The sequence below is a fragment of the Poecile atricapillus genome, chromosome 2, assembly GCF_030490865.1.
Source record: "Poecile atricapillus isolate bPoeAtr1 chromosome 2, bPoeAtr1.hap1, whole genome shotgun sequence".
In the NCBI taxonomy this organism is placed as follows: Eukaryota; Metazoa; Chordata; class Aves; order Passeriformes; family Paridae; genus Poecile; species Poecile atricapillus.
This window is the reverse complement of record NC_081250.1, coordinates 89,723,119-89,749,887: the sequence shown is the minus strand read 5'-3', so window position 1 is coordinate 89,749,887 and position 26,769 is coordinate 89,723,119. Positions and strand designations below refer to the sequence as shown.

The following is a 26,769-nucleotide window of genomic DNA, read 5'->3' as shown; positions in this document are numbered from 1 at the left end:
GGCGTTTAAGGAAAGACTGGACCTGGCACTTTGTGCCATGGTCTAGCCGATGTCATAGGCTGGACTCGATGATCTCAGAGGCCTGTTCCAACCGAATGGATCCCGAGTGACTCTGGTTACCACCATTATTATCATTATCACCAGTATTATCTTTACCCTTCTGACCCAAGCCCTGAGCGCTGCCGGGGGCGAGCCCCGCACACAGCGCCCCCTAGCGGCTGGCGGGCGGGAGCGGGGGGAGGAGGCGGTGCCTCCCGCGCCCGCCGGAAGTGACGGAAGCCGGGGCGGGGCGGGGCGGGCGGCGCGTGGGGGATGCGCGAGCGGCGGCGGCAGATCCCGAGCGGGGCTGCGGCGGGGGGCGGGGGCGGCGGCCGCCGCCATCGGCACCGTCACCACCATGCTGAGCCGCAGCTCCTTCACCAGCCTGGTGGTGGGCGTGTTCACCGTGTACGTGGCGCACACCTGCTGGGTCATGTACGGCATCGTCTACACGCGGCCCTGCCCGGCGGCGGCGGACGGCGCGGCCGGGGGATGCGTCTGGCCCTACTTGGCTCAGAGGCCCAAGCTTCAGGTGAGCGGGGCGGGCACGGCCCTCGGCGCACCGCCCAAGTCAGGGGTTCCTCGGTACCACCCCTGCCCCTTGCCCTCTGTCCCTGTCCGTGCCCTCTGTCCCCGCTTCTGCCTCCTCCCTGCTCCCTCCCGGGCGAGCCGCTCCCACACCTTCTCGGTAGTGCGGGGTCTTTGGAGGGCTCCCTTGGCTGGTGCACGGGTAGGACTCGGGCTCGTGTTTCTTATTGATTTCATGTACCTGCTGCCACACACGTACTGGTTCGAGCAGCGTTGCGGAAGAAATGCTGGGCCTGTTTAGCCCAGAGAAGACTGAGAAGGAATCTCATTAATTCATATAAATATTTCAAAGGATAGGTGCCAAGGGGATGGTGCCAGACACTTCTAAGTGGTGCCTGGTGACAGGAGGAGGAGTAATGGCCGTAAACTAAAACACAAGAACTCCCACCAAAGTGTGAGGAAGAACTTAATTATGTTGAGAGTGGGAAAGCACTGGAACAGGCTGCCCAGGGAAATGGTGGAGTCTCCCTGTCTGAAGACGTTCCAAACCAAACTAAATGTCTTCCTGTGTTACCCTGCCTTGGTGGGGGGGATCTCCAGAGGTCCTTTCCAGCTCTGACAGAGACCCTTTCCTTTACTGACATGATCTGTGGTTCTGTGAAATGGCTCCACTTCCTTCAACTTCCAAAACAGGTCATCCCATTAAAATGACTGTGTTTCTGCCCCCAAAAGGAGCTGAAAGACTTGAGTACACCATTTGCTTTCCCTGTGTATACAACCTTCCTGCAGCTGGGAGAATTAGTGAAGCTGAAAGACAGACCTGTGCTCTAAACATAGTAATGCATGAATTTGTTTTCATACTCTTAATTTCTCTGTGCTGTGTTTTGATTTCAGTTAAGTGTGTACACTACCACACGGTCAAGCATTGGTGCTGAGAGTAATATAGATCTCGTTTTGAATGTGGAGGATTTTGATATTGAGTCCAAATTTGAAAGGTAAGGATCTGGGCTAGTGGTATGCAAGGTATCAGAGTTCTTTGTTGAATTCTGAAGTGTGCATCCTAACTAGGAGTTACATGGATGGAAGTATGCATGAAGCCACGGTAGATTTCACTATTGGTTAGCTTGGATCAGGGTGCTGTTTTCAGCCATACAGGCAAACATTTTGCAGAAGTGTGCCTTGCTCATAATCATAAAAATTACTTTCCATTGAGAAAATCTAAAGACAAATGTGCCTGGAAATGCTTGAGACTTGCCTCTAATCACACAGGTAGGACACTGGCTACACATTTTGTTTCATTCTTCATTGCTCTGGTGTCAGACCTGGGACAGGACTTAGATGTCAAACCATGTTCTTTCGTGTGTTTTAGCAACATGCTCTTCCATAACTATTTCTCTGCTAAGATCACGCGATAAAGCCTTCTTTTCTGATAGTCTAGGGTTTGAGGATCTTCTGAAAGGATATTGGTGCTGAGACTATGCCCTTAGAGAAACTTTCTAGTATAACACTGCACTCTACATATGCCTCTGAAAAATTAAAATGACTGGAATTACTTGTTTTGTTCTTCATATTTGTCGTCTCACTTTTTGTTTTGTTCATTTGTTTAAAATAATTGCTGCATTCTGGACTCTCTTATCGTAGTCTCTAAGGTTATTGTTTTACTGACAGGGTCTGCTAAGCCATTGAAAGTATTCAGAGCAGAAGAAACCGAGACTACAGGAAGAGAGGGGGCATTATGCAAGGGTGCAAGTAGGATGATTTCTTGGCTAGTACAAGGGGAGTGACTTCATGGTTTGGGGCTCCAGTTTAGAGTTTTGTGCTTGGCATGCCATAGCTGAGAAGATATTTTATTAATGCAAAGTGCTTGGCAAAACTTTGTGATTTTCTTTTAAACTTCGTATTGTGTATGCGATCTGTGATGTATCTTCAGCACATGAGGCTTTTTTTTAACAAGTGCAGTCATAATTTTGGCCCTGTGACCTGTCAGTAGGGGAAAGCAACAAAAGAATTGATGGTGTAGTCCTGTGTTATCTAGGACAAGAAAGGTTTAACTATCTTAATGTAATAGTAAATAGTAAATCTTTGGAAATTAATATATTGTGATATGTACTGGAGTATAAAAAATGACCCCATCCAGCCATGGAACATGATAGCCAGAAGTAATTGTTGTGTTCCAGGGAACCCAAATGTTTAGTAATAGCTAAATATTTCACCATGTGCTATGTCATCTCATAATATGTTTATTTTGTATTTTAGGACAGTGAATGTCTCTGTACCAAAGAAAACCCGAAATAATGGCACATTATATGCATTTGTATTTCTTCATCATGCTGGCATTTTGCCTTGGCATGACGATAAGCAGGTGCATATAGTAAGCCCTCTGACCACATACATGGTCCCCAAGCCAGAAGAGATTCATTTGCTCACTGGTGAATCAGCCACACAGGTAGGTGTGTGTTCCATCTATAGGAGAACATCTGCAAAATAAGTAATTTGCTTTATAGACACTTCTAGTGTTAATATCTGCTGTGCTTGCATCTTTATACTAATGATGATACAACAGAAAGAAAAAGATCAAAATCCTCTTCTTGATTATCATGTTAATAGTAGACCACTCAGCAAAGCAGAGGTAGAACTCTTTAAAATGCTGGGTAGTTATTAAAACACTTCCCTAGTAAACAATAATTATTTCAAGGATTCATTGCTTTTGGTAGAAAAAGCAATTTTGGTATATTGCTCTGTAACAGCATGGTGCTGCTTTCCATAGTGAATTGATGTAAAATAATATGCTTTGCTGTTGTAAAATAGCACAATAAGATATGAAGACAAACAGATAACGTTTGGTTGATCATTCACATCTTTCTGACTGTTTTGAAGTAGCATCGGATTACATTCCTAATTTCAAAGTGATTTTTTCTTATTACTATCCACGTTCCCAAGGTATGAAGGTTAATTAGATGAATATTCCTTCTTGATGAATAAGGCTGTGAGTGGACACTGAAGTTTTTCAGTGTCAGATTGTGGTGGGTCTTTAAAATCCATTCTGTCATATTTGAGCAAAATACTTAATCTGGTCAAAATTAAGGTAAATTTTGGGGTTTTTTATTTCTTAATGGGCTTCTGACTTTTGATATAGTTAATGATTCCCTGGATTCTGTGAGTTATATTACTACCTTATTCAAAATTTTGCGTTGGTTAGCAGTATGTATTTTTATTCTTATTTAAAAGCAAATTGAAGCAGAAAAAGACACCAGTGCCCTGGATGAACCTGTCTCTCACTGGAGGTCAAGACTGACCTTAAATGTCATGGTGGAAGATTTTGTGTTTGATGGATCATCCCTTCCTGCTGATGTTCACCGTTACATGAAAATGTAAGTCAATGACTTAATTTTGTCAGATATGTTATTAAAAACTTACGGCACATTTCTTCAAAAGTCCTCCTTGTCCGTCTTGTATTTTAGTATGTATATATATATAGTATTTTAATATTTAGTATTTCATATTTAAATGGGCACCTAGAGACAAGAACAGATGATCTTAATGCTTGCATTTTGGTAGTGAGAAATTGCTGCTAAGATATTACATACTCAGAAGCCTTATTGGAGATACCTGATTCCTGGACAGGTCAGAGTTTAGAATACTTTTTCTGTGTGGAGTTATCATAGTAAGGCAAAACAAGACTACAAAGACACAGGTAAAACACTACAGCAGATTTCAAACCCATTTGTTCTCCAGTTGTTGTTGTGGCCTTCAGAGCAATTGCCATCCCTTGACCTTTTCTAATTATCCTTCATGTGCAAGTTACAAACTGTACAAACTGGAAGTGCTGAAGAGGCACAGCTGATCTCCTAGGATATATTTTCTCCCTTTATGATTTGCTTAATTTTACTTTGACAGTGTGTGTTCCTACGTTCTGTCATTTTACTCAAGAAAATACTAACAAACAGGGATGGGTTTTTAGGCCTCTAGGTGCAGGCAGTAGCTTCTGCTCACAGCTTGCTTCGATCGCTTCCAGTATCAAGCATATAAGTAGTGCTGTGTAGGTTTGTGGTGCTGTGTGTTGATGCCTTTCTCTACAAGTACCCTCTTAAATCCAAAGTAGTTGATTAACCAGCAGGCCCCGGGGTTCTGGGGTAGCTTTCCAGCCAGAAGAGGTAGACCCATAGCAAGAAGGGGTTGTTGGGCTGGGAAGTTTTTTCTGGTTGATTTGCATCAGTGCTGTGTCATTATTGCATTATACAGGAAAATAATTTGTATATGAAATAACCTGCTGCAATTTCACTAACAATAGCTTTAATCATGGTTATTACATAGAAATCTAAATCACTTCAGTTAAATAACCAAGCACTATTTTTGACCCTCAATTACTTTTCTGTGTTACTGTTGCACATTGTGTGTTTAGTATGCAGTCTTTCTTAGCATGCATAGAGGCTTCTTTCTTTTGTCAACAGCTAAAATTCAACTTTCAGGCTCTAAAAATCTCCATCATGCTACTTCCATGGATTTTTACCAAGATCATCACAGTGTGGATAACTGCCTTTCTAGTGAAGGCTTAAAGATTTTATCTCTGTTAGGGCATTGGGCTAAATACTTTTCTAAGATGCTGACAAACCAATTGCATGTAGGTCATACTTTGCTAAATAACTTTACAGTAACTAATTTGATAGAGGGCTTGAAGGCTAGGAAGTTTATATTGGATTCATGCAGGTTGGTGAGGTATTAAAGCAATCCAAACAAGAGCTTCTGTAGATGGCAGAGATTTCTGTTCCTTGTACAGTCCCTGCAGTAATACGTGACCTTCGCATTTGTGCATCAGCCATCACATTCATGGTCCCATGTGGGCCAGAGCAGGAGACTGATGTCCTGCCAGGCCCTGATGAGTGGGGGAGATGGTGCACCGGTGTCATATTCACAGCAGGAGGAGGATATTTGAACCAAAGGATACAAATATATGGCAGTAAATTTCAGCATGTTTCTCTTCCACAGACTTTTAAATTTCCCTTGGTCATGCAAAAGCTTCAGCATCATCGCAACCAATTTCATTTGTATTTTTATTTGTTTATTCTGTCTTTCTACAGAGGAGTAAAAGCAAACAAAAATTTTCAATACCAGTGTCTTTCATGGAAAGATTGGTTCTAGGCTAATTTCTTGCTGTGTGTTAAAAGAAAATGTGCCTGAAAAGATGGTGGGAAATGTCTACATGGGTAGATCTGAAAGTGATAAATGAGTGCTAATTTGAATAAAAGTAGTTTTCTTTTTAGATGACTACAGTCATAAATTCCATGTTTAAACATCCTAGGGTTCAGTTGGGGAAGACAGTGCATTACCTTCCAATATTATTTATTGATCAGCTAAGCAACAGAGTGAAAGATTTGATGGTGAGTAATAGAATACCTTTAATTACATTTAACAGTTTTAACAGTAATCTTCAATGTTGTTTTAATTAAGATTTTCTCATAGGTTGTTTGCTGTAATGAAAAAGTATAAATGCACAACAGGACTCAATGACCATTTAACTTGTGACTTACTGTGGTAACTGCAGAAGCTGGATCTGGGTTTTGAGACTTCCCTCTGGCAGAAGTATCTGTCAATCACTGTCTTCTATTCCACCAAATGTTTGGACTTCACTGCTTCTGCCTTTTGGGTGGATATGGAGGACATCACTGTAGCACCAGCAGTGGCAGGAGCAGTCTCCTCCTTTGACTTCCTAATATGAAGAAGTTGTGTTAGCATCCCAGAGTAGCTTCTCATACTTTCTAGGCATATTGACAACCTCCACAGCTGATAGTGGAGCTACACTTAAGATAAGTCAGTAGCTATTCTCCTATCTCCTCAAAATTCACTTGTGATTAAATTTCTTGGTGCTGTTCTCTATCATATTAGAGTAACTTGAGCACCTGGAAGTTTGGTGTTACAGTGCATCTGATGATTTTGTGCACTCAAATAAATCAGGGCTTTGAAACTTCAGTAATGGAAGTACAGAAGGATGAACTTGATGAGATTTTTGGAGATTGCTAGTCCAGTGCCCCTTTCAGAGGAGGATCACATGGAGTGAGTTTTTCAAGACCTTTTCCAGTTGAGTTTTGGTTATATCCAAGGATGGAGAGGCGACAGCCTCTATGGGCAACCTGCTTTACTATTCAGTCACTCCAGCAGTAAAAAAAAATAATTCTGTATTTAGTTTATTCCAGACTCTTCTCTTGTAGAAAATCATGCAGCTCCTTTGCTAGAGGTTACACATGGCAGTCCTGTGTATCTAAATCATGTTGATCTTAGCAGCTCTTAGTTAAGCCTTGCAGTTCTTTTCAGTTGCACTGAGTGGAGTTTGGCAGTTGGAGTTACTGAGAAGAACAGTCTTGAGGAATGTCTCAAAACTTAAATGTGCCCTGGGAAGCCTTTGTCGATGTAAATTTCCCATAAACCTTCTAAATTGTCTCTTCAGTTCATCACTTAAGCTCAGACAAAGGATTTTGTTGTTTTGTGTTCAGGATAATCTTTACAAATTTGTGTCCCTTACACCCCAAATCTGTACAGCAAAATAAACTCCTGAGCATTTGCTACAAGTCTTGATAGAAGATAATTTTGTCCAGTATTTTTTTAGATATACATTTTTAATGTCTTTATTAGTAGTCATTGTCCTTTGTTTTAAGTTTTATCACAGCTCATCCAGTCCAATTCAGTGCATTCATATGAACTTCTAACTGGTCAAGTCATGTACCCTGTTTACAAATAAATTCAGTACTCTCATATTACTACTGACATCCCTGCAGTTGTCATGCATGCCACAGTTAATGCTGTTGAAACTCACTGCCTTAGAAAGTCATTAAAGGTCCTGGGAAGTGCTGCAAAAACTATTCTACTAAAACTGCAAACTCCCCCTTCAGCACTGGCTTATGTGATGTCTCAATAGTTACTGGCCAAACTGCTCTCAAGACCTGCAGAAAGTAAATGTTGTAGTCTTGTAGTAAACATTCTGTGAGAGAATAAGGGGTAAGTGAAAAGCAGGAAAGAATAAGGAAATAAGGTAATACAGCTTTTGTGGAGCCAGGTTAACATTTGACTGTAAATGGGGGCACAGTGTCTGTTTTCTATGCCTGACCTAAAATCATGGAGCTGAAGGTGCATTTTTCATGCTTGTCCTGGACTGTATAGATTGTCAACTGACTCTTTTTGGTCGATGTAGGTCTTCTGTAGTAAGTACTGCAGTCTAGAGGTTAGATGTGTTCCTCGTGTTCTTAAATATGCTTAAATTCTGGAGTTTTGGGGATTGCACAGAATTTAATAAAGAGATAATTTTAAAATTCATACCACTGAACTTACTAGCAGTGTTTGCACACTGTTTTGTGGTATTGATTAAGTAGAGTGCTAGAAGTAACGTGTGATGCTCTGATGAGATACTGCAAGAGTAGGTTGTATTGCAGGGACTTGGTCATTCCTTGCAAAGCTTTCAAAAGCTTTGCAACTGCCACACTCCCATCAAGGTTGTGAGGCATCACTTGTGGGCTCTTAGTTGTTTGTTGAGAAAGAATTCATTCTCCTAATCTTACCTTTGTTTTAGATTGCTTTTGGTGTTGGAGAATTCCTGTCTCTGTCTTCTATTGCAATCTGATTTTCTCCCCACCTCACCCCTAACTCCTCTGTAGTAATTCTTTTTCTGTGGAGAGTGCATTTGCCACATGCTGCTTACCCAGGTGTCGCTGTTGGACACAATGTAGAAGTGTGGATTCTATGCAGCACACCAAAACGAGTTGCTAGGAAAGGCCCTTATTCCCCAAACTTTTCAGCCTTTTATAGGCTATTACACTACAGGTTTAACATCATTGGTAAAGTGAACACCACCTCTTGTCCGATTGATGGGACAAGAGCAAAACACACGACAGCTGTACAGAACTGTTTTGAGAAAATGAAATTGTTTGCAAAGATAGACCTTGAGCAAGAGATACTCTCAAGAGACTTTTCCTTGGGAACAGATCAGCCACTGACAGGCTGTAATTCTCTCAGGCGCAGAAAAATCAGGTCCACACCCAGGCATTTGCAAAATTTTTGTTACTTGTTCATCCTCCACAGATAAAAATTATTTTCCCCATAAATGTTAATGCTGTTTTTGATAGACTGAGAAATTGAAAGGAGACTAATTGAATTACAGGAATCCTTTGAAAAGGAGAAGCAGTCTGGAAGATCTTTATATAATTTTTGGTAAATAGCTGTAGAATCTTGACAGTGTTCTCTACAGTCAATTCTAACCACACTTGATTTTTTGTTACATTCCATTCAGAGATCCCTGACACTGTTCTGGTTTTTCAAGCTTTTCTCTCAGCTGTATTCATAAAACTTTCTCAGCTTCCCTTCCCCTCCCTCATGTGCCTGTATGTTCTGCCACTGTCTGAAAAGCTTACAGGGTCTTGGGAGGGTGGTGAAATTGAGATTTGTTTGTACTCACTAGAGGAAAGAGTGAATGGGAGAATGAACGAAGCCCTCATTTCACATCTGACTGATGGGTGGGGAGCCTGAAACTGTGCTCTGTGTCACAAGAATCAGAAGCAGCCCATTGAGAGCAGTTAGGTGTCAGCTAACTAATTACTGTAGAAACAAATGCAGTGTAGAGTAGCAGGTCTGAGATGGGAATTATGATTGGGAGTAATTAGGAGCCTGAAGCAGTAGATCTTGAACTCCTGTAAAGCGTGCCTGCCAATCTGTAGTCCTGAGCTAACCTTGGAAATGTAAGATACACTGCCTGAACTTGTACTGAGCTAACTGCTGAGTATTCTAACATCTGAGAGGACAAGGTAGGTTTTTTTTTTGTTTTTTTTTAAACCTGTTTGAGAATTGGATATGGACAGCTATCATTCAGAAGGAACTGATGCAATTATTTTAATTTTCTTTTATTTTTTATTTTTCCATCTTAAATAACATGTAGATGATACAGTAGGATTAGCAGAGATTTCTTTTTTGGTGTGCAGGAGGAAGAAGTTTTTTTTTATAACCCAGACCCCAAAGTTGTCTTATTTAGCTTTAGCTGTGGTGTTTTCACTAGTCTGAGCTAGTGGCATTATCTTGCTTCCCCACCCTTTCAATTTCTCTCAAAATCAGTCTCAATGTAGTAAATTTGTGGCTGTGGCCTTAAGGATACAATTTATTTGTTGGTTGGGTTTTCTTATAATATTCTAGTTTAGGTAATCTTAGTATATGCATTCAGAGAAGGACTGTCAAAAGAAATATCTTAAGCACACGTTTACCCCTTTGTGCTGCCGTCTCAGGCGTTTGTATACATGAGCAGTGAGGTTGCTATAGGAACTTGAACAGAACAAATTGCTAATTTAACATTTCTTGGAAAAAACACAAAAACTTCAAGCATGGTGTAGAAATCTAAGATCTTATTCCCTTTAAAAAACAGAGAACAGTTCTCGAAATAGTGTGATTAAATTATAGTGTGATACAATCACTTTTTTTTTTAAATGAATGGAAGTAGTTGTTGCTATTTTTCTGCTATTAAAAATGAAACATTTCTTTTTGAAATGCAGGTTATAAATCGTTCAACAACAGAGCTACCTCTTACAGTGTCATATGACAAAATATCTCTCGGAAAACTCCGATTTTGGATCCACATGCAGGATGCTGTGTACTCCCTCCAGCAATTTGGTATGCTTACTTTTAATGACTTTAGGCCAAGAAACACCAACTAACCCCTCAGTTTGTTTCTTTCATGTACACAGGTGACACTTTTTTTTCTGGATAGCTGGTAAAGAGATTTAATACTACAAATCTTGTGTTGTTTCTCCTTAAGTCAAAGATAAAAATATGTTGGCATGTGGTAGGGAATAAGAATACAGAGCTGAATTAACTGTTTTTAAAAATTACAAAACAGACTGTAATTGCATAAGTTAAAGGCTTGTAACTGATGGGTTTTGTTTATGGTGAGCTAAGTAACTTCCAAAATACAGGTAGATTAAGATCTTAGCAATAAAGCTTCCATTGTGTTTTTGATTTATGATTCCTTAACAGAACTTGTGCAGGTGACATAAGATTCCTTTCGTACTGGACTTGAGCATAACAGCAATGAACTATCTGGCACTTTTTGCACAGTGACTTGTTCTTTTTTTGTAGGATTTTCAGAAAAGGATGCAGATGAAGTAAAAGGAATTTTTGTTGATACTAACTTGTACTTTCTGGCTTTGACATTCTTCGTAGCAGCATTCCACGTAAGTGGTTTTTGTTTTTAGGAAGTACATAATATGAAAAAAAGAGGAAAGGGAGCATGTGTCTGACTTTCAGGTGTTTCATTTATTAAGAATTATTCTTGAAAACAGTAATTTCAGTAGAGAAATGGAAACATTTTCTGGTACAAGTCAGCTATATTTCCAATACAGAGTTAATATAAAAACTTCAAATAAGGCAGAAATTTGAGATAATTGTATAGAAACTTGCAGTCTTAAATATAAAACTTTACCTTCATTATCACTTTTTTTATGTTGTAATTGAACCAAAGCCCCTAGAATTAGTATGACTGTCAACACTGATTCAAATTTTGACTTCTCACAAGGTTTACCACTGCAGTGGCATAGCTGAGGCATGTATACTAGGGTTTGTGTCTGACTTCTAATCCCTGGAGGAATTTAGATCAGCTGATATAAGTTGCTTCCAAAAATGTTCCTGTAAGTGTGGAGCACTCATGATTATTTTTTGTTCTTGTTATTTGTCCCTTTCTTAGCATTGGCTTAAATCTGAACCTTGGTTTAAATGAACAACTTTTTTTAGGCACCGGCAACATTTTTGTAATCTACAGTTACATTCAACACAGTTCCCATACTCTGGGAGAGATAAGAACTTGGGATGTTATGTTTCTTTATACTCACATTACATACAGTTAACTTGTTTGGAGAGCCTTAGACTTCTGTGACATTTTAATTTAACTTTTCCACTCTGTTTATCAGGTTGCAAGGTATCTCTAGACTGGGACAAGCTTTTCTGATACTTTTTTCTTTTGTGTATCATTTTCCCAAAAATTAAAAAAAACCAAATAAAACAACAACCCCCTCCCATAAACAAACAAATCTCGCCAAAACAACAGAAAATTTCCTCATTCAAGTCCAGTGGTGCAAGAATTTCTGGAATCTGCGTTTGATTTTTTTTTTTTTTACTTTTTTTTTTTAGATGGTGAAGGCTTAAAGGACATACCAAAAACTATACTGAATGAAAATACTGAAAAAAATAAAAAAGCTTTATACAAATAAATTGAATTCTAAAATGTTCTGGAAAATTTAGGTCAACTTAGTGACAAAATACAGAGGAAACCTAGCTTGCTGTATCATAGTATGCTTTTTACTAATGTTTTGATATTGTCCAAATGTAAATTGACTATCAATCCAATACAGAGCATTTTTAGTTTAATTTATTATGGTTTTCCCTGTTCTCTCAAGGAGGTGTGTGGTTCCTCACAGTCCTCACTCTTCACCCTCTGTGATGAGTTACCCTGTCTTGGGTCTCTAACTTTCTTTACACAACACTGATTTGTGCAGCATTGCAGTGGTAGTATTTGAAATATATCCTGTCACTTTGCAGTGCTTTTAGGGCCTGGATTTCTATAACAACTTTTCTTTTTAGCTTTTATTCATCAGTCTTAATTTTCATATCTGAAGCTGCTAAAACAGGTGTTTTTTTAATACCATGTTGAATGCATTGTTAACATTTTCAGTCTCTAATTAGTGCATGTTTCAAGCAAATGAGTATTTTTGTTCCCATTTGCAGCTTCTCTTTGATTTCCTTGCATTTAAAAATGACATCAGTTTTTGGAAGAAAAAGAGGAGCATGATTGGGATGTCTACAAAAGCAGGTATGGACTAGAATGCCAAGTGTTGTCTGTGTGCTGTCTATTTTCTGGTGTGTGTTTCCAGTCTTGATCTAAGTTGACACTTTGTAGGTTTACGGAGATAGCAAAATGAGATGACTTGTGTACAAAGAAGAGATGACCAACAGTCTACACAGATGGTTCTAACTTTGTTAGTTCTGTGCTCAGGTATCACTTGAGTTTAAGCACTTATGTCACTACTGAGGTTTGACTGTGTTGGAATTGGGAATTAGATTAATATTGAGTCAGTTACCATGTTTTCCTTGCTGAAGGAACAGAGAGAACTTTGAGAAAAAAATGAGGACCAGAAAAAGTTCTGTGCGTGGAGAGAATGTGCTTTCACAGATAATGCTGTTCTGCAAGTCCCTTGTGTTCCTTGTAGATAACTACAGGTTGGAAAATATTTGTGGGTGGAAAGTGCTGTATTGTAATGTTCTTGCTTGATTTGGGCTTTGATGTAAACAGGAGCAATAGAGACTCCTGGTGTGGGGGGAGGGGGACAGCATGGGGGCATTGACTTGATTTGTGTATAAGAAACATGAGAGAAACATAGTGATCTGAGATCCTGCCAAGCCTTCCTAGAAAGAGATGAAGGTTTTTCCAATAGCTTTTCTCCAATTTTGATTATGAAGCAAAATTGTAAACCTGGAGTCACTTGACCTCTGAGACTATCCCTAATTGTATCATATTTACAGATGGATTAAAACATGTAAGGTATATCAGTACCAAAGGGAAAAAAGAAGGCATTCTAATTTATGAAGAAAAACATGTTTCTATTGTGTGGTGAACCCATATATAATTTTTATGAGAGTCCATTTGTTTTTTTAAAGCAGTTGTACTGCTGTTGGCGTGTGTATGCCAAAAAGTTAATAAAAATTTGTAATGATCCATGGAATTTCAGAAATAAAGAGTCAATTGCCAGTTTCAAAACTCAGTAAAGTCAAATTCAAAAGATTTAAAGTCAAATTCAAAAGACTTAAATAATACTTACAAATAATAAATGAGTTTCGAATACTGACATTATATTATCTCGCAACCTTTCAGCTTCCTGGAGACAAGAATCATGAATGTAGTTCCTAATTGTACTCACATATTGCTGAATTGCTTCAGTACAGAAGTCTTCATTAAATGTTCCAATTTTATTTCATCTCCTTTGATAAGAATGGCATAAAATGTTCTTGTTCCCAGAGATCACTGGCTGTTTCTAGGACTACTAGCTATATCAAGATGTATGCAGAAGAAATTCATGCTTAAGTTTGTGGCAGTGTGCAGGGGGGCTACTTCATAAGTTGTGTAAGCCAGAATTGCACTAAATAGGCCATCAGTCTTCTGTCATCTCAGCTGTTCATTTAAATATTAATAAGCCTTCCATTTTTATTTTTTCTGTCTAGTGCTTTGGCGGTGCTTTAGTACTGTGGTAATATTTCTTTTCCTTTTGGATGAACAAACAAGTTTACTGGTACTGATCCCAGCAGGTGTGGGTGCAGTGATTGAGGTGAGTTCTTAAAGCTGTGGCACCAGATACCAGTATTTGCAGCAACATCCATAGTTTATAATAGAAAAAGAATGCTAAATTAGTTACTGGAAAATACTGCTGTAGCTCACGTGTCCTTGGCTTTCAGTGACAGAGGAGATTGTGTCCCTTGATCAGATAACTAAAGTGGAAGTATTAGTTTTTTCTGGGATGGTCCAGCTGATATTGTAGAAACCAAACACAGAATGATGATGAGGTTCCACCTATCACATCACCTGATAGGCCTCACTCCTGGCCAAGCAAGTATAACCATGTCAACAAGCCTGCATGGAAGCATTGTCAAAAGAGCAGGCTGTGTGCCCTTTGCCTCCTTCCCCAGTCATCTCAGTCCTGATGTCCCCAATCAGCTCATTCTGAGTGCCAGGACTGAGGTGATAGGGGAAGGAGGAAACTGCTGCCTGTACATGATTCCACAAGTCCACATCTAGTCGGTGTGTTGCAGGTAGCACAGCGGTTTCAAAGTGACAGCAATCATACAGACAGTGCATCTCAGAGGAAATTGCCTGCTAAGAGGAACTTATTCACAACTTAGACCTAACTCCTGTTTCTCATGCAGTACTAGTAGTGACTTTGATTCTGTAAGAAATAATTTTCTCACTTGTATCAAAGATACAAGTATTATATTTATAGCGTAAAGGTTCATCTTTACACTATCCCCCCCTTTTTTGTTTTTGTTTGGAATATATGGTGGGTGAGAAGAGAATATTGGTGTATCTAAAGTTAAACAAATGAGCCTTGTCCCCAAAAAGCTTCACTAGAGTGTAGCTCTCCTGGGGAGCTGCATTGCCTAAGTTGTCAAATCTGTATAGCAATGTGGGTACATGAGTAAATTTTCAGGTCAGCTGGAACTTTTGGTTTACATTAGGGTCAGGCTGTTACAGCTAAGTAACTTACTATAGTTAGTAACCAAATAAGTCAGCGGATTCACTGATTTTTGCTTGTAGTCCACTACTGAAATGTAATGACCATGTAAGCACCAGCTTAATCACTGTTAGGAGTTCTGAGGCACCTTCATTGAAGGGACATGAAAACTTGCTTGGCAGGTGACTACTGGAATTTTCTAAATGCCTGACCTGGGGTGCATGTTGGTGCTAACCACACTTAGGCACTGCAATTCAGATATCCTGGAATGACTACATTACTTCACTTGAACTACATCATCTGATAAAGAGGCTTAATAGTGCAGGATCACAATGTTGTACTTGTTTAATGACACGGCATTCAGTTTGTGTAGACCCAGGAGTGTGTGCTGCAATCAGACTACTACTGCTTTATGCAATAGGTGACTAAAATAGGTATTCTGGAATCTTGATTCTAATTATCTGAATCCTTCACAAGATGTTCCTTTGGATGATAATCTTTCATGTGCATATTTTGTTTTTGCTAATCACAGCTCTGGAAGGTGAAGAAGGCCTTGAAAATGACAATCAGGTGGCAAGGTTTGAGACCCAAATTTCAGGTATAGTAGACATTGCCCTGTTAATGATTACACTCTTGAGTCATCCATCTGTTTCCAAGTTACTGTGCAACTTGGCTTCTAGTGAAATGAAGAATTTTTTTTAAATTATAAAAGTTTCTTGTGTGCATCTCTCTATGAATGGCTTAATCCAACAGCAGGATGAGCATTTACAAACCTGTTTCTTTGAGTTCTTTAGAAGAAGCAGCTCTTTGTATGTATTTATGATGCAAGAAACTTCAGAACTTCTCTGTCAGTCCTGTTAAATCTGTATAGGTGGGACTCTGCTGCTGCCCCTCTGTTGGAAAGGCAGTCTTAAGTGACATCATGTTTTGAAATAAGAAACTGGCTTTTTCATGAACCTGTAACTTCTCCAATGTGGAACTAACAGATGTGTCATGTTCTGCAGACAGTACACTCTTAGATGATTCTTTTGGGTAAAATGACTTGCTGAGACTGCAGAACATGCAGTGGCAAAGTGCAGTCTACACTGAAAGTTTATCTTGTTGGTAGAAGAATCAGTTGTCTAATACTCAGTGTTTCTTCACAAGAAGTGCTGGGGTTTTGTGCTGCTTGAAGTCTATGTGTCTGGAGTGACTGGTGGCTCTGCTTATTCCTGTGTCAGTAATCAATGAACTGTGTTTAAGCAGGCAGAATTTCTGGACACGTGGAGATAATCCAAAACTGACCTCTTTATGGTTATGGCTTTTGATAAATGCTTCCTCTGTCTGACAAATTTTTAGCTACTTGACTTTGCTTTTGCTTTGCGAATTCTGCTGTCTCAACATCAGTTTTCTGAGCAAAGAAGTCCTGGAAGTTTGGTGTAAAATATGAGGTTAAAAATTAATCTTTTTGCCTACCCTATATTTAGTAGGCTGCACAGGACAAATATATGACTCACCTATATAGAAGCTTTTAAAAGCTTTGTTACCTTCTTAATATAAGAAGTTGGACAGCAAATGCTTTTCCCCTATGTTCTGATGTGGTTTTGGTTTTCATATTTGTTGCAGTTTGGTGCATACAATGACTCTGAAAAGAAAACCGAAGAATATGATGCCCAGGTAAGAGGGAATCCTATCACTTCTGATCTACAAAGTCCGTATATGTTACGTGTTGATTGACTTGTTTTGCTCTTTTTTTCTGCAAGTGTATTTTCCACATCCTCACAGTTGTCAAGTGGATCATCATTGTGTTGATGATCAGATAGTGAAAATTAATTCTGATAATTTATGAAACAATGAAATAGTTCTTTCAGTTGTTCAGTCTGGTAGAGGCATTGCTCTGAAAAGCAGAATTCCAAGTGATTTATGTGAAGAGAGGTCTGAAAGGGTTACCACTCACAAATTTGAAAGCTGATATTTGTACTTGTTATTTTTACTGAAGGCAAGTTCATGTGGTTCCTGATTTCTGAAAGGAGTTGAGCATTGGTGACAACATTGTTGTTAAGCAGGGAGCTACTTTTAGACATTGATCTTTGTGCTGTCTCTTGGTGCCTACACTCTAAGGTGGTTGCTTGTCTGAACTGGGCTTTGGAATTTTCACCACCACCACTGGAAGTGGAAGCATAGTGGGAATTGTAGCAGACATTTGGGAATAGAAAAATATTTTCAGGAAAAGATTATGTGGCTATCTTCTATTTAATGCCATGAAAAATCTGTTCATATAGAGTGTGAACTAACAAACTATTTTTCTTGTCTATTAGGCTATGAAATACTTGTCATATTTGCTCTATCCACTGTGTATTGGAGGTGCAGGTTACTCTTTGCTGAATGTTAAATACAAAAGGTACTGTAACTCTATAAATGATCTTATATGGAATTGAAACATTCCCCATTTTTTCTACATGGTTATGGAAATCAGTTGTTAGTTTGATGCATGAGCCTGGAACTGGAAACTTCCTTATGCTGTCTATCTAAAGCTGAAGAATCTAGATGGTTTTTTAACATCCTGTAAGCAACAGGCTGTTGTATTTCACAAGTAACCTGATACTGCTTTTGCATATAATTCAATAGCTTGCATACATGTCAATCGGAAGAGGGGGAAGAAAGCTGTCATTCATGATCAGAGGACCAGTCAGTGATAGGAGACATGAAAGGAATTCAGGGGTTGAACCTGTCCAATAGCAGAGAGAAGCAAAAACCTTCATAAAATTATTTGCTTTGAACAAGAGGCTTCTCTGTTCCTAAATATGATAGCTACAATGGCAAGCAAGCAAAAGCATTTTTGAGAAAGGGCTCTTTATTCCTTTAGGGCCGTAGACTTCCTGCAACATAGTAATACTTCAGCAAGAGCTGGACGCTCAATATTTCATGAACAAATGAAACCCTTATCCCCTTTCACTCAAAACAGCTGGTTCATTATGTGGTGGAGAGATGCAAGCAAGTGTGTAGCCATGAGACTTTTTTGTTGGAAAAACCTGCAAACACAAGCATAGTGATAGTCATGTAGGCATTTTTTATAGTCCTTAGACCCAGAGGGGATGGGAGATAACAAGCAGAAGTTTTTCATAATATTATTTTTAGCTGTTGCTGCATACATGAATTGTAACACTCACAGGAGAAACTGGGGCAATTTCTGGGCTATTAGAAAAGCAGTTTTTTCAAAAGCTTTTTGTCTTAGTAAGTAATATGTAACAAATATGCAGCATTTTAAAATTCTGCTTTTCTGACAAAATTCTTGATTATGTTTAGTATTCCAAAAGACTGTATTTCAGGTATTTTATAAGCTGCATCTTAAAGAAGTGAAAACAATTCATATAATAGAATTCTTGCCATTGTTAAATTGGTAAGGAAATGTGACAGAACAAGTAATGTTAGGAGTGGATTATCCTTTAATCTCGGAGACATTTTTTGATGCATTCTTTCAATGCTTGTGGATTACTGAAATGTTGCTACAACTGTAATGTTGCTAATGTGCAAGTAACACAGCAGTGCAAGTTTAATTTTAAGTTATATAACCAGAGCATGATAGTTATTAGCTGTTCCCAGGATTGCAAAGCAGAAGTATGGACTTAGATCACTGTCTGTACCATTATTTTCTTAAGATTGTGCTCCATTGAACATCTGGGAAGGTTATTAGGTGTAAGGAGGGAAAAAACATAGATTCCTTGTATTTACTTTTTTTGTAGGTACCTACTGTTGTGGTTTGCACTGAATGGTACTTGTTTGAAATTTGTTAAGTCCTTATTGTGTCATATTAAGTGACTGTTTAATATTTAGAATACAGTGTTACGTTTGCAGGCCTTAATACAGTCAGGGTTCAGTGCACAGTATTACACACAGTGCACATATCTCATGTCAGTTATCTGATTATTGAAACATAAGTCTTAAAATGATCTATAAAAGTATAAAAACAGGTAGTAAACCTCTCAAAACTTCTTGTATAGTGTGATAAGCATCGATTTCTCTGAAGCCCCTCCTAATCCAGGGAAGATGTGACATATTTAGTTCTTGCATGGAGTAATTTGTAACATAGCCATTTCTTGGAGTAGTCAGTGTACTGTGGTGTATAGGATGTGATATAATTTTGGCTGAAGAGAAATATAACTGTACTTTCTTCTTTGTTTGTAGCTGGTACTCTTGGTTGATTAACAGTTTTGTCAATGGTGAGTCCCTTTGGTTCTTTTTTTCTATTCATATTTCTTCAAATGAAGGCCAGGACAGAATATTAATTGCTATAATTTGGATCAGTGTAATACAGACCATATTAAATAATCAATAATAAATAATAATTAAATTTAATGATATTAAATTATCACAGTGATTGAAAAAGGGAGAAGATTCAACCCAAAGTGAACAAAATAATTAGATGCATCTTCACTCTTTAGAAAAGAATGAGTGAAAATTACTAATTATGAAATTACAATTGTGTGATGAACATCTGTGCATTTGTTTGTTTTCCATATTTCATCTTCAGGAGTGTATGCTTTTGGATTCCTGTTTATGCTGCCCCAACTATTTGTAAACTACAAGGTAAGATTGAAAAGTGATGAATGTCTACTTTTCTAGTCTCTTCTTCCAGACTTTATTACAATTTGATGTTTTTATTTCTAGATGAAATCTGTTGCACACTTACCATGGAAGGCTTTCACATACAAAGTAAGTTAAAGCTGCATGCAGTAATTCTGAAAATTGTTTTCTGTAAGAGACAGCCTAATAATAAATAGCTTGAGGATGTCAGTACTTTTTTGTTTTAGAACTAAACTTGTTTGCAGCTGTCCTTAAAAAAGAAAAAACCACACTGATTTTCATTTTTCATAATGACTTTCATATGATGAGAATACTTGCATCCTAGTTTTTATGGTAATACTGCCTTTTGTACTGTCAGCTATCTTGCGTGATTGCAAATGTTGGTCCTGCAGATAAATTTATCAGTCTTAGTTAAAAGCATCATTTTAAGAAGATGTGAATGCATCACTGACAGGGGATAGTTCTCAAGAAGGAGTTAGGAATGCAAAAAGACCTTACTTTGGCAGGTTCCAGGAGCTACCAGAGACTGAAGTAATGCACACAGTGTTCTGTGACAGGGTGGGAATTGTGAGCTTCTGGGCAAATGTGAGAGGGATTGTTCCATGGGTGAAGAGGGGCTGCACTGTGGTGTCCCCACTGCCTAGACTGCCCTGGTAGGAAATAATGCAGTGCTGCAGCCAAGCTCAATAGCAGACCTTGGAGGGGAAAGTGAGTTTATTTAAAATCAAAATCAGCTCACTAACCTTTTGATAGCTGTATATCCACTAGCACCCACTTGTGTATCCAAGTGGTTTGCATAGTATTCAAACACCAAGAGGATAGACCCAAGTATCCCAGTCAGGATTCCATGTGCTGATATGGATAACAAAGGACAGCCACTGTTGAGTTCCCACATCTCCTATGTTCTCCCTGAGTTGGCAACTGTATGCTAGTTTTGTTCTTGTACCCCTAAAGAGCTGATAGTGTTTTGACTATCATTTCCCACTAATCCCAGTCATTAGGATTTTTGTACTGTGCTTTGTTTTCCTGATCCTTGTGTCCTGAGAAACCCTGGCTGGATGTGCTGGGATCATCAAGACCCTGATGCCATCACCATGTACCCTTTTTATTTGTGCTTCCACTCATAAATGTTTTCATTTTTCCTTTGTGTTGATATATTAAAATTGTCCAGAACATCTGTATTTTAAAAGGAACAGTGTTAAAGAACTGCTAAAGAAATTAAACTGCTCAAGAAATGGTGTCCAATTCCGAACAGAAGATTTGAGACAAAAGAACTAAAACATTTACATCTAAAGAGACTTCAAAAGCTTTTCCATTTCTATCAGCCTGTAGCAATTGTCCAACCTTTTGCTGCCTTACTGTTTTTAAGGAAGCAGGGTGTATCCAGGAGAACAGATTGAAATGTAGCTGGTAGTAGAATAGCAAATAAGCAGTGTTTGATGTGGAAATGGAAATAAAAATGACAATAAACACTATTTCAGGCATATACTAGGAAAATCAGCATGTTTCTTAAGAGGAGGGAGTAAAAGGTATATTGGTGAAGTAATTTCACAGTTCTGCTTCACCAAAGAAAATAACTGAGCAGAGACATCAGCGGTTAAATAAACAACAGGGGGAGGTTATTCAAGCAAATAACCTTTAAATCAGTACAACCTTGTTGAACTGCCTTTTCTTACAGAGTATTTATGGTTCCTGTTCAGATGCCATAGGCTGCCCACAACAAAGGCTTGTGTGTGTGGAGAAAGAAGTCTATTTTTGATTTCAATTATGTTTAATTTAGAGAGCTTTGGAAGGGAGTATTTTACTTTTTTAAATGGCTATTTAAAGTTGCTTGATCTTTTCTTCACTTTAAGTGGAAAGAGGAGTCTAGTGGGTTCACCTGTGATCATTGTTTCAGAGAGCTTCATTTTTTTTCCCTTAATTTGAACTCTGACTTTCCAGTTTCTGTGGGTTTTACATTTATGCCCTTTATCGTTAATCGAGAGTACCTCAAGTGAGGCAATCTCTAAAGAAAATTATTCAGTCTAAACACTATTGGATGGGCTGCCTTGGTGCATTCACTTGCAGTGGCTTATGAAGACTGCCTATGTACCTGAAGCATGGAGCATTTAGCTTTTTCTTCCCATCATCGTTGTAGGATCAATCATTTGGGTGTTGACTTGGAAAGGCTGTCTTTTCCAGCTTGCCAAGGTTTTTGGTTTTGTTCCATGACAAACCTTTGCACAGGCCTGAGAAGTGTCAGCTATATTCCTGAGTCACTTCAGATAGATGGGTTTGTTTTGACCTGACAGAAAGAGCTTTCCTGTTGTAACTAATCAGAATACTTTTCTGTCCAACACCCCCATTTTCTGCTGGTATTTTCTTCCATCACATAAATGTTGGTTCATTTTGTAGAATGAGTTTTGTGCTTATATCACTTGCCCCCTTCTTATGGTATGGATTAGCATACAGCTTGCTAAACTGAAAGGAGCCACATTACTAACTCAGTTTGTTAACCCAACAGTGAATATTCTTTGCTGGGTTTGTTTCCTGATGTTTTTAGTGAGTTGAAACCGTTTATTGCAACGTGAGTACTAGAGCTGGTGCACTGTAAGAGTTGATGTGTGCAGCCTCCCTGTAGCCAAGAGCCAGATCCAGATGAGTTGCCTTTTGGTTAAATTACCTTTCATTATTGCTGCAGAAACAGAGTCTCTAGTATGCCTAGTTAATTGGAAATGGTTTAGAAAATTTTCCATCCTTTATTCAACACGTGGTTACTTCAAGGAAAGCACTAAAAATACTTTAAAGTCGTTCCAAGTTGATCTTCTTAAGAGCAATAAATTAACAAATTTTTACACAAATTCTAGAGAAAAAGGAAGTGAAGTGACATTTTGTAAATCTTGCCATTTGAGTAATGAATGAGCAGAAGTCTGGGGGTTTTTCCAGTTTCTTTTGACTTTTTCTCTGAAATTGAGTCTGTGTTTTTCCCCTCCCATGACAATACTCTCACTTACTTGAAACAGTCCTACTTCCTTTTTACTTGTAATTTGTGGTCTGTAGTAGACAGTATGGTCTTCATTAAAAGAAGGCATTTTAACATTTGCATTAATTAGTTTTGCAGCATAACCTTTTAAGTGTTGTTACAAATATGGAAGAAGTCTGTGTTCCCACAGAAAAACATAGCAAGCTTTGAACTTTGTAAGACTGATGACTTCTTTTCTTCACAGCCAGCTGAATATACTTTTCTTTTATTTCTAGGCATTCAACACCTTTATTGATGATATATTTGCTTTTATCATCACTATGCCAACATCTCATAGGCTGGCATGCTTTAGAGACGATGTTGTGTTCCTGGTCTATCTCTACCAAAGATGGTATGACTTTCTTTAATACTCATTACATCTTTTACAATGCTATAGATGGTTGCAGTCTTGTTGCTATAAAGAACTATAGATTGGGATAGACTTGAAGCAGAAGTTTTATACTGTGATAATCTATAGTATAGTATGGTCTGGATAATGTTAGTTATGTATATGCCTAGTGAAGGGAATGGTGAGCAGGGCACCCTGCAAAGGAAATGTCAATACAAATAAGAGGAACAGAAACATTTTCTCATACCTGACAGTAATCCTGGATGTGATACAGAATAGTCAAAAAATTCCTCTTCTCACAGTACTCCAGAGTTTTTGTCAGTTACCCCTTTTCCCTCCCCACAACAGGTTTCTTTTCACCAGATTTGGAAGTTTCAAACCTTCTACCCCTTAAAAGAAATAAAAACAAAAGAAAGACCAAGCAAAAATCACAAAAATTAAAAACATAAAAAAACTCTAAACAAACAAAAACCCCACAAATCAAATGTGAGACATAAATACCTGAAGTAAGGGGAAGGAGAGAAATTCCTAAGCTTGTATTCACAAACCCACTTAGGATTTCTGGGCTTCCAACCCTTGCTGAGGGCTCCATCTCCATATGCTCAATGTCTGAGAAATGCTCTCCAAGATGCAGGGCAGTAGTGAAGGATATTGTCTGATGGGGGACTGCCCTGCTCTGCTTTTCTATTTATCTGTTTTGCAAAAACAAATTATCAGGCTCTCTTGTAAGCTGAGTACCTGTTGAGTTTCAGATTCTTTAAGCAACTAAAATCAGATGAGGAAGAATGCACTGTGTATGCACTACTTAGAAAATACTCTTCATAGTGAAGTTTGAGGTAGTCTGGATTACTTGGGAAAAGACTCCAGCCAAGCTTTAGGGGAACTAGTATGTCTCTTAAGAGGTTCTGACACAAGTGGTTGAGTCATATTGTGAAGAAGCTGATATGTCTGTACAAATCTCTAAAGATGTTGGGTTTTGCCACAAATGGAAATAGAGAATACGATGACAAAGAAATTCACTTTTAAAATTAAGCATCATTGAGCTACTTAATTTTAATTCCTTCAGATAGGAGACTGTAATGTAACTAAAGATTTGGGTTTTTTTCTGCCAGGCTTTATCCTGTGGATAAGAGCAGAGTAAATGAGTATGGAGAATCTTACGAAGAAAAGTCGAAAAAAAAAAGCTCATAGAGAATAACTAAGAACTGAAGATACTGACCCCTGGACTCTTACTTGCTTTGTGTATTACCTGGTCTTAAGGAAGGAAAAACTTATTTAATAAGAGTATTTTTAAAACTTATGACAGAACTACATGGACAATACATCTTCTATATTGCCAAAATCTAGTTTTGATACCCTCCTCTTTCAAGACCCTTTTCTGTCCTCACAAGGTCTACAGTCTGCCAGATGACATTATATAAACTTCCTGCATTTCAGCTTCTCTTCAGTGAAAACCTAGGCATCCTAACCATTGTAATTAAGATCCAAATCTGTGTTTTTAAGACAACTCACAAAATGAAACTGTGGTGCCCATGCCACTACACTCTGAAAACTGAAAAAACATAAGACACTGTCTTATAGCAGAATCAAGGATTATTGCCAAACTGGGCACTGTCAAAAATAAAAGGTATAATATTGGATTATATTCTACTTACAAATCATTCTCTTTTGATAATGGAGATAATGGAAATTGTAGAAATCATGAATTCCTAGGTAAAAAAAAATATGTTGTTGGAAATATAGGATAAGTTAGATGGCATTTTTAAACTTCAAATTCTACCAATTTCATGGCCCACAATATGGCAGAGGGTTTCAGTTTTCTTAAAATGAATGAAGGTGTGAAAAAACTGTAACCTGATTTCTTTCAATATGTATGCAAGTTTATAGAAATCCTTCTCCATTGTGGACAAACATGATTTCTTGGCATAGCAGGTATTCATGTAATGCAAATCATTGTTATGTGCTGGGAAAGTATCTTAACACTTATTAAATTCTTCATCATTTGGTACTGCAGTGACCTACTTGGCAATTCTGTCATGTTTCAAAGGGAATAATTCCTCTCCCTCCCTGCCCCATAATATTTTTTTAATGGAACACACATCATTCAAATGTAATTATTTTGCTCAAGTATAGGTTCAACAAACTACAAAGATACAGAGAAGAGAAAAAAAAAATAGCTTGGTAAAGAACAATTCATACCTTTCATACAATTTAAAATCTATATTCCACGGGAATAGAATTCATTAAGGGAGGTATTTTCATCTGTTTCTTTCAAATTTGCGAAAAATAATCAGGCTGAATTACTATTCCAAAATCCAAACTCCACAGCTATATCTAGAAACCACTTTTAAAAATGGTTAGAAAAATTTTAAATTTAAAATTTTTAAAGAGTCGTAAAAGCAAGTTTCTTAGTAACAGTAAGTGAAATACAGAGTGCATTACTTTTCAGCAGCAAATAAAGTGCAGTTAAAGAAATACAGAAGGCAGAATTCTAGTTTCCAGTTCTAATTTTGCTTTGTCGGTAAGTTTACAAATAAACCATAATGATGCTTACGTTAATTAAATTGCATGCTGTTTGTACAAGGCTGTTTAACCCCAATTTGTTGTGAATTGAAAATATTCCTTGAATAACCTTGAAGAACACAGGTAAGCTCCTGTGGTCTGTAACTACTTTGTGAAGTAGATTTTATCCAGTTCTGATACTTCAAAAGTCTGAACGTATAAATATTTGGGTCCCAAAAAGAAAAAGAAGTGTGCCTGCCTATTGTGTTTTGCTACAGACTATAGTCTTTCCTATGCTGAAATCCTCCTTACACGCTGCTGGGAATGGAAAGGAGTCTTGAAGTGAATATTTATCCCCTGTTAATGTTAAAGTCTCGTTATGCTGTTAATTGTAACAACAGATTATTGATTTTAGCGTTAAACACACACCTAAGTAAGTCTATGCAAAACTGGGGTTGCATTTGCTCTATCTTGTACCTGTTTTGAATTTGTTTGGAACGAGCTCTTTGCCATTAAGCAAACTAATATTTCACATTAAGTTAAATGTGTGTGAAAAGCTTTCCTGATATAAAGAATGCATATAGCACGTTCCATTTTTTGTGCCATTTCACAACAAGTCACTGGTTCTTCTAGGGTAGCTTCTCAAAGTCCAGAATACCATATTTGGGTATTTCTGATGTTTCATTGCTCATTTTTTTACACAGCTGTTGAAAAATTGCTTTTGCACTTTTACGTACCATGCGTTTAGTGGTTTTCTGTCTTGCATTTCTTAACACTGGCCTCATGATATCCTATACAATCATCATAAATCACATAAAATTAGAACACTTTAAGTCTTTAAAATGAGCAAGACTTTCCTGTTCAAGTCATTGTTTTATGTATTCCATTTCCAAATAAAAGACTTGGCATACAGGATAAAGAGTTACCTTTTGTTTCTGGAAAAGAAAGTGGTAAAAAACCTGTAAGTAGTAACTTTGCAGATACTGGAATTACATGTTTTAACTTTCTGGTTGTAATCAGCTAAAAATGTGGTTCTGTATGTGGACAGCTCATGCTGGATAATCAATATCTAGAATCTGTTTAAGTGTCCCAAGAGTAATTTAAAAACTTCCTCATTTCTAATGGGATTTACTGTTGTAAGCAGCTAGGTGACCGTCTCACATTCTCCTCTTCATTAGACTTGTAATGGCTTTGGAAATTAAAAGATGACTGTGATTTGGGGTTGGGGCTGTTTTAGAATTAATTGAGAAAACCATCATATGCTTCTGGAAGCTGCTCTTGCCCAGGACTCAGCACTGCAGTCCTCATTCTCTAAGGACATAAGTGACAAAAGGCAACTCCTGGAATCTGTGGGTGTAGGCGGCCCATGGCACAGTGCCTTTGAGCTGTGACAGAGACTGTGCTCTCTTCCTGCACAACTCTTCACTTCCATACCCTGCTGCATCCTGCTCATCATTTCCTGCTGCTGTTCTCCAGGAGGTGACCTTCCACCCTTTGGACTCTTTGCCCAGGAGCCACAGGACAAAACAGCAGCAGCACAGTAAAGT

The 26,769-nt window shown here is 38.1% G+C and overlaps 1 protein-coding gene across 1 annotated transcript; it reads left to right on the top strand.

Moving 5' to 3' along the window:
• Positions 1–297: 297 nt before the first annotated feature.
• On the top strand, positions 298–26,134 carry CLPTM1L (CLPTM1 like). The gene is made up of 17 exons (XM_058832487.1): positions 298–571; positions 1,462–1,562; positions 2,824–3,013; positions 3,796–3,938; positions 5,867–5,945; positions 10,089–10,206; positions 10,672–10,766; positions 12,313–12,397; positions 13,804–13,907; positions 15,340–15,405; positions 16,413–16,463; positions 17,105–17,187; positions 18,972–19,006; positions 19,318–19,373; positions 19,455–19,499; positions 22,608–22,723; positions 23,833–26,134. Exons 1-17 carry the CDS (start codon positions 398–400, stop codon positions 23,909–23,911), a joined length of 1,620 nt encoding a protein of 539 aa, XP_058688470.1. The 5' UTR covers positions 298–397; the 3' UTR covers positions 23,912–26,134.
• Positions 26,135–26,769: the final 635 nt, after the last annotated feature.

What these genes read in the sequence shown, in the direction of transcription:
- CLPTM1L (XM_058832487.1), top strand. Translation starts at nt 398, where the DNA reads ATGCTGAGCCGCAGCTCCTTCACCAGCCTGGTGGTGGGCGTGTTCACC. An exon ending in GTTCACCGTTACATGAAAAT is followed by an intron (nt 3,939 to 5,866) that starts GTAAGTCAATGA and finishes TAAACATCCTAG; the next exon opens with GGTTCAGTTGGGGAAGACAG. An exon ending in GGAAGGCTTTCACATACAAA is followed by an intron (nt 19,500 to 22,607) that starts GTAAGTTAAAGC and finishes TTTTATTTCTAG; the next exon opens with GCATTCAACACCTTTATTGA.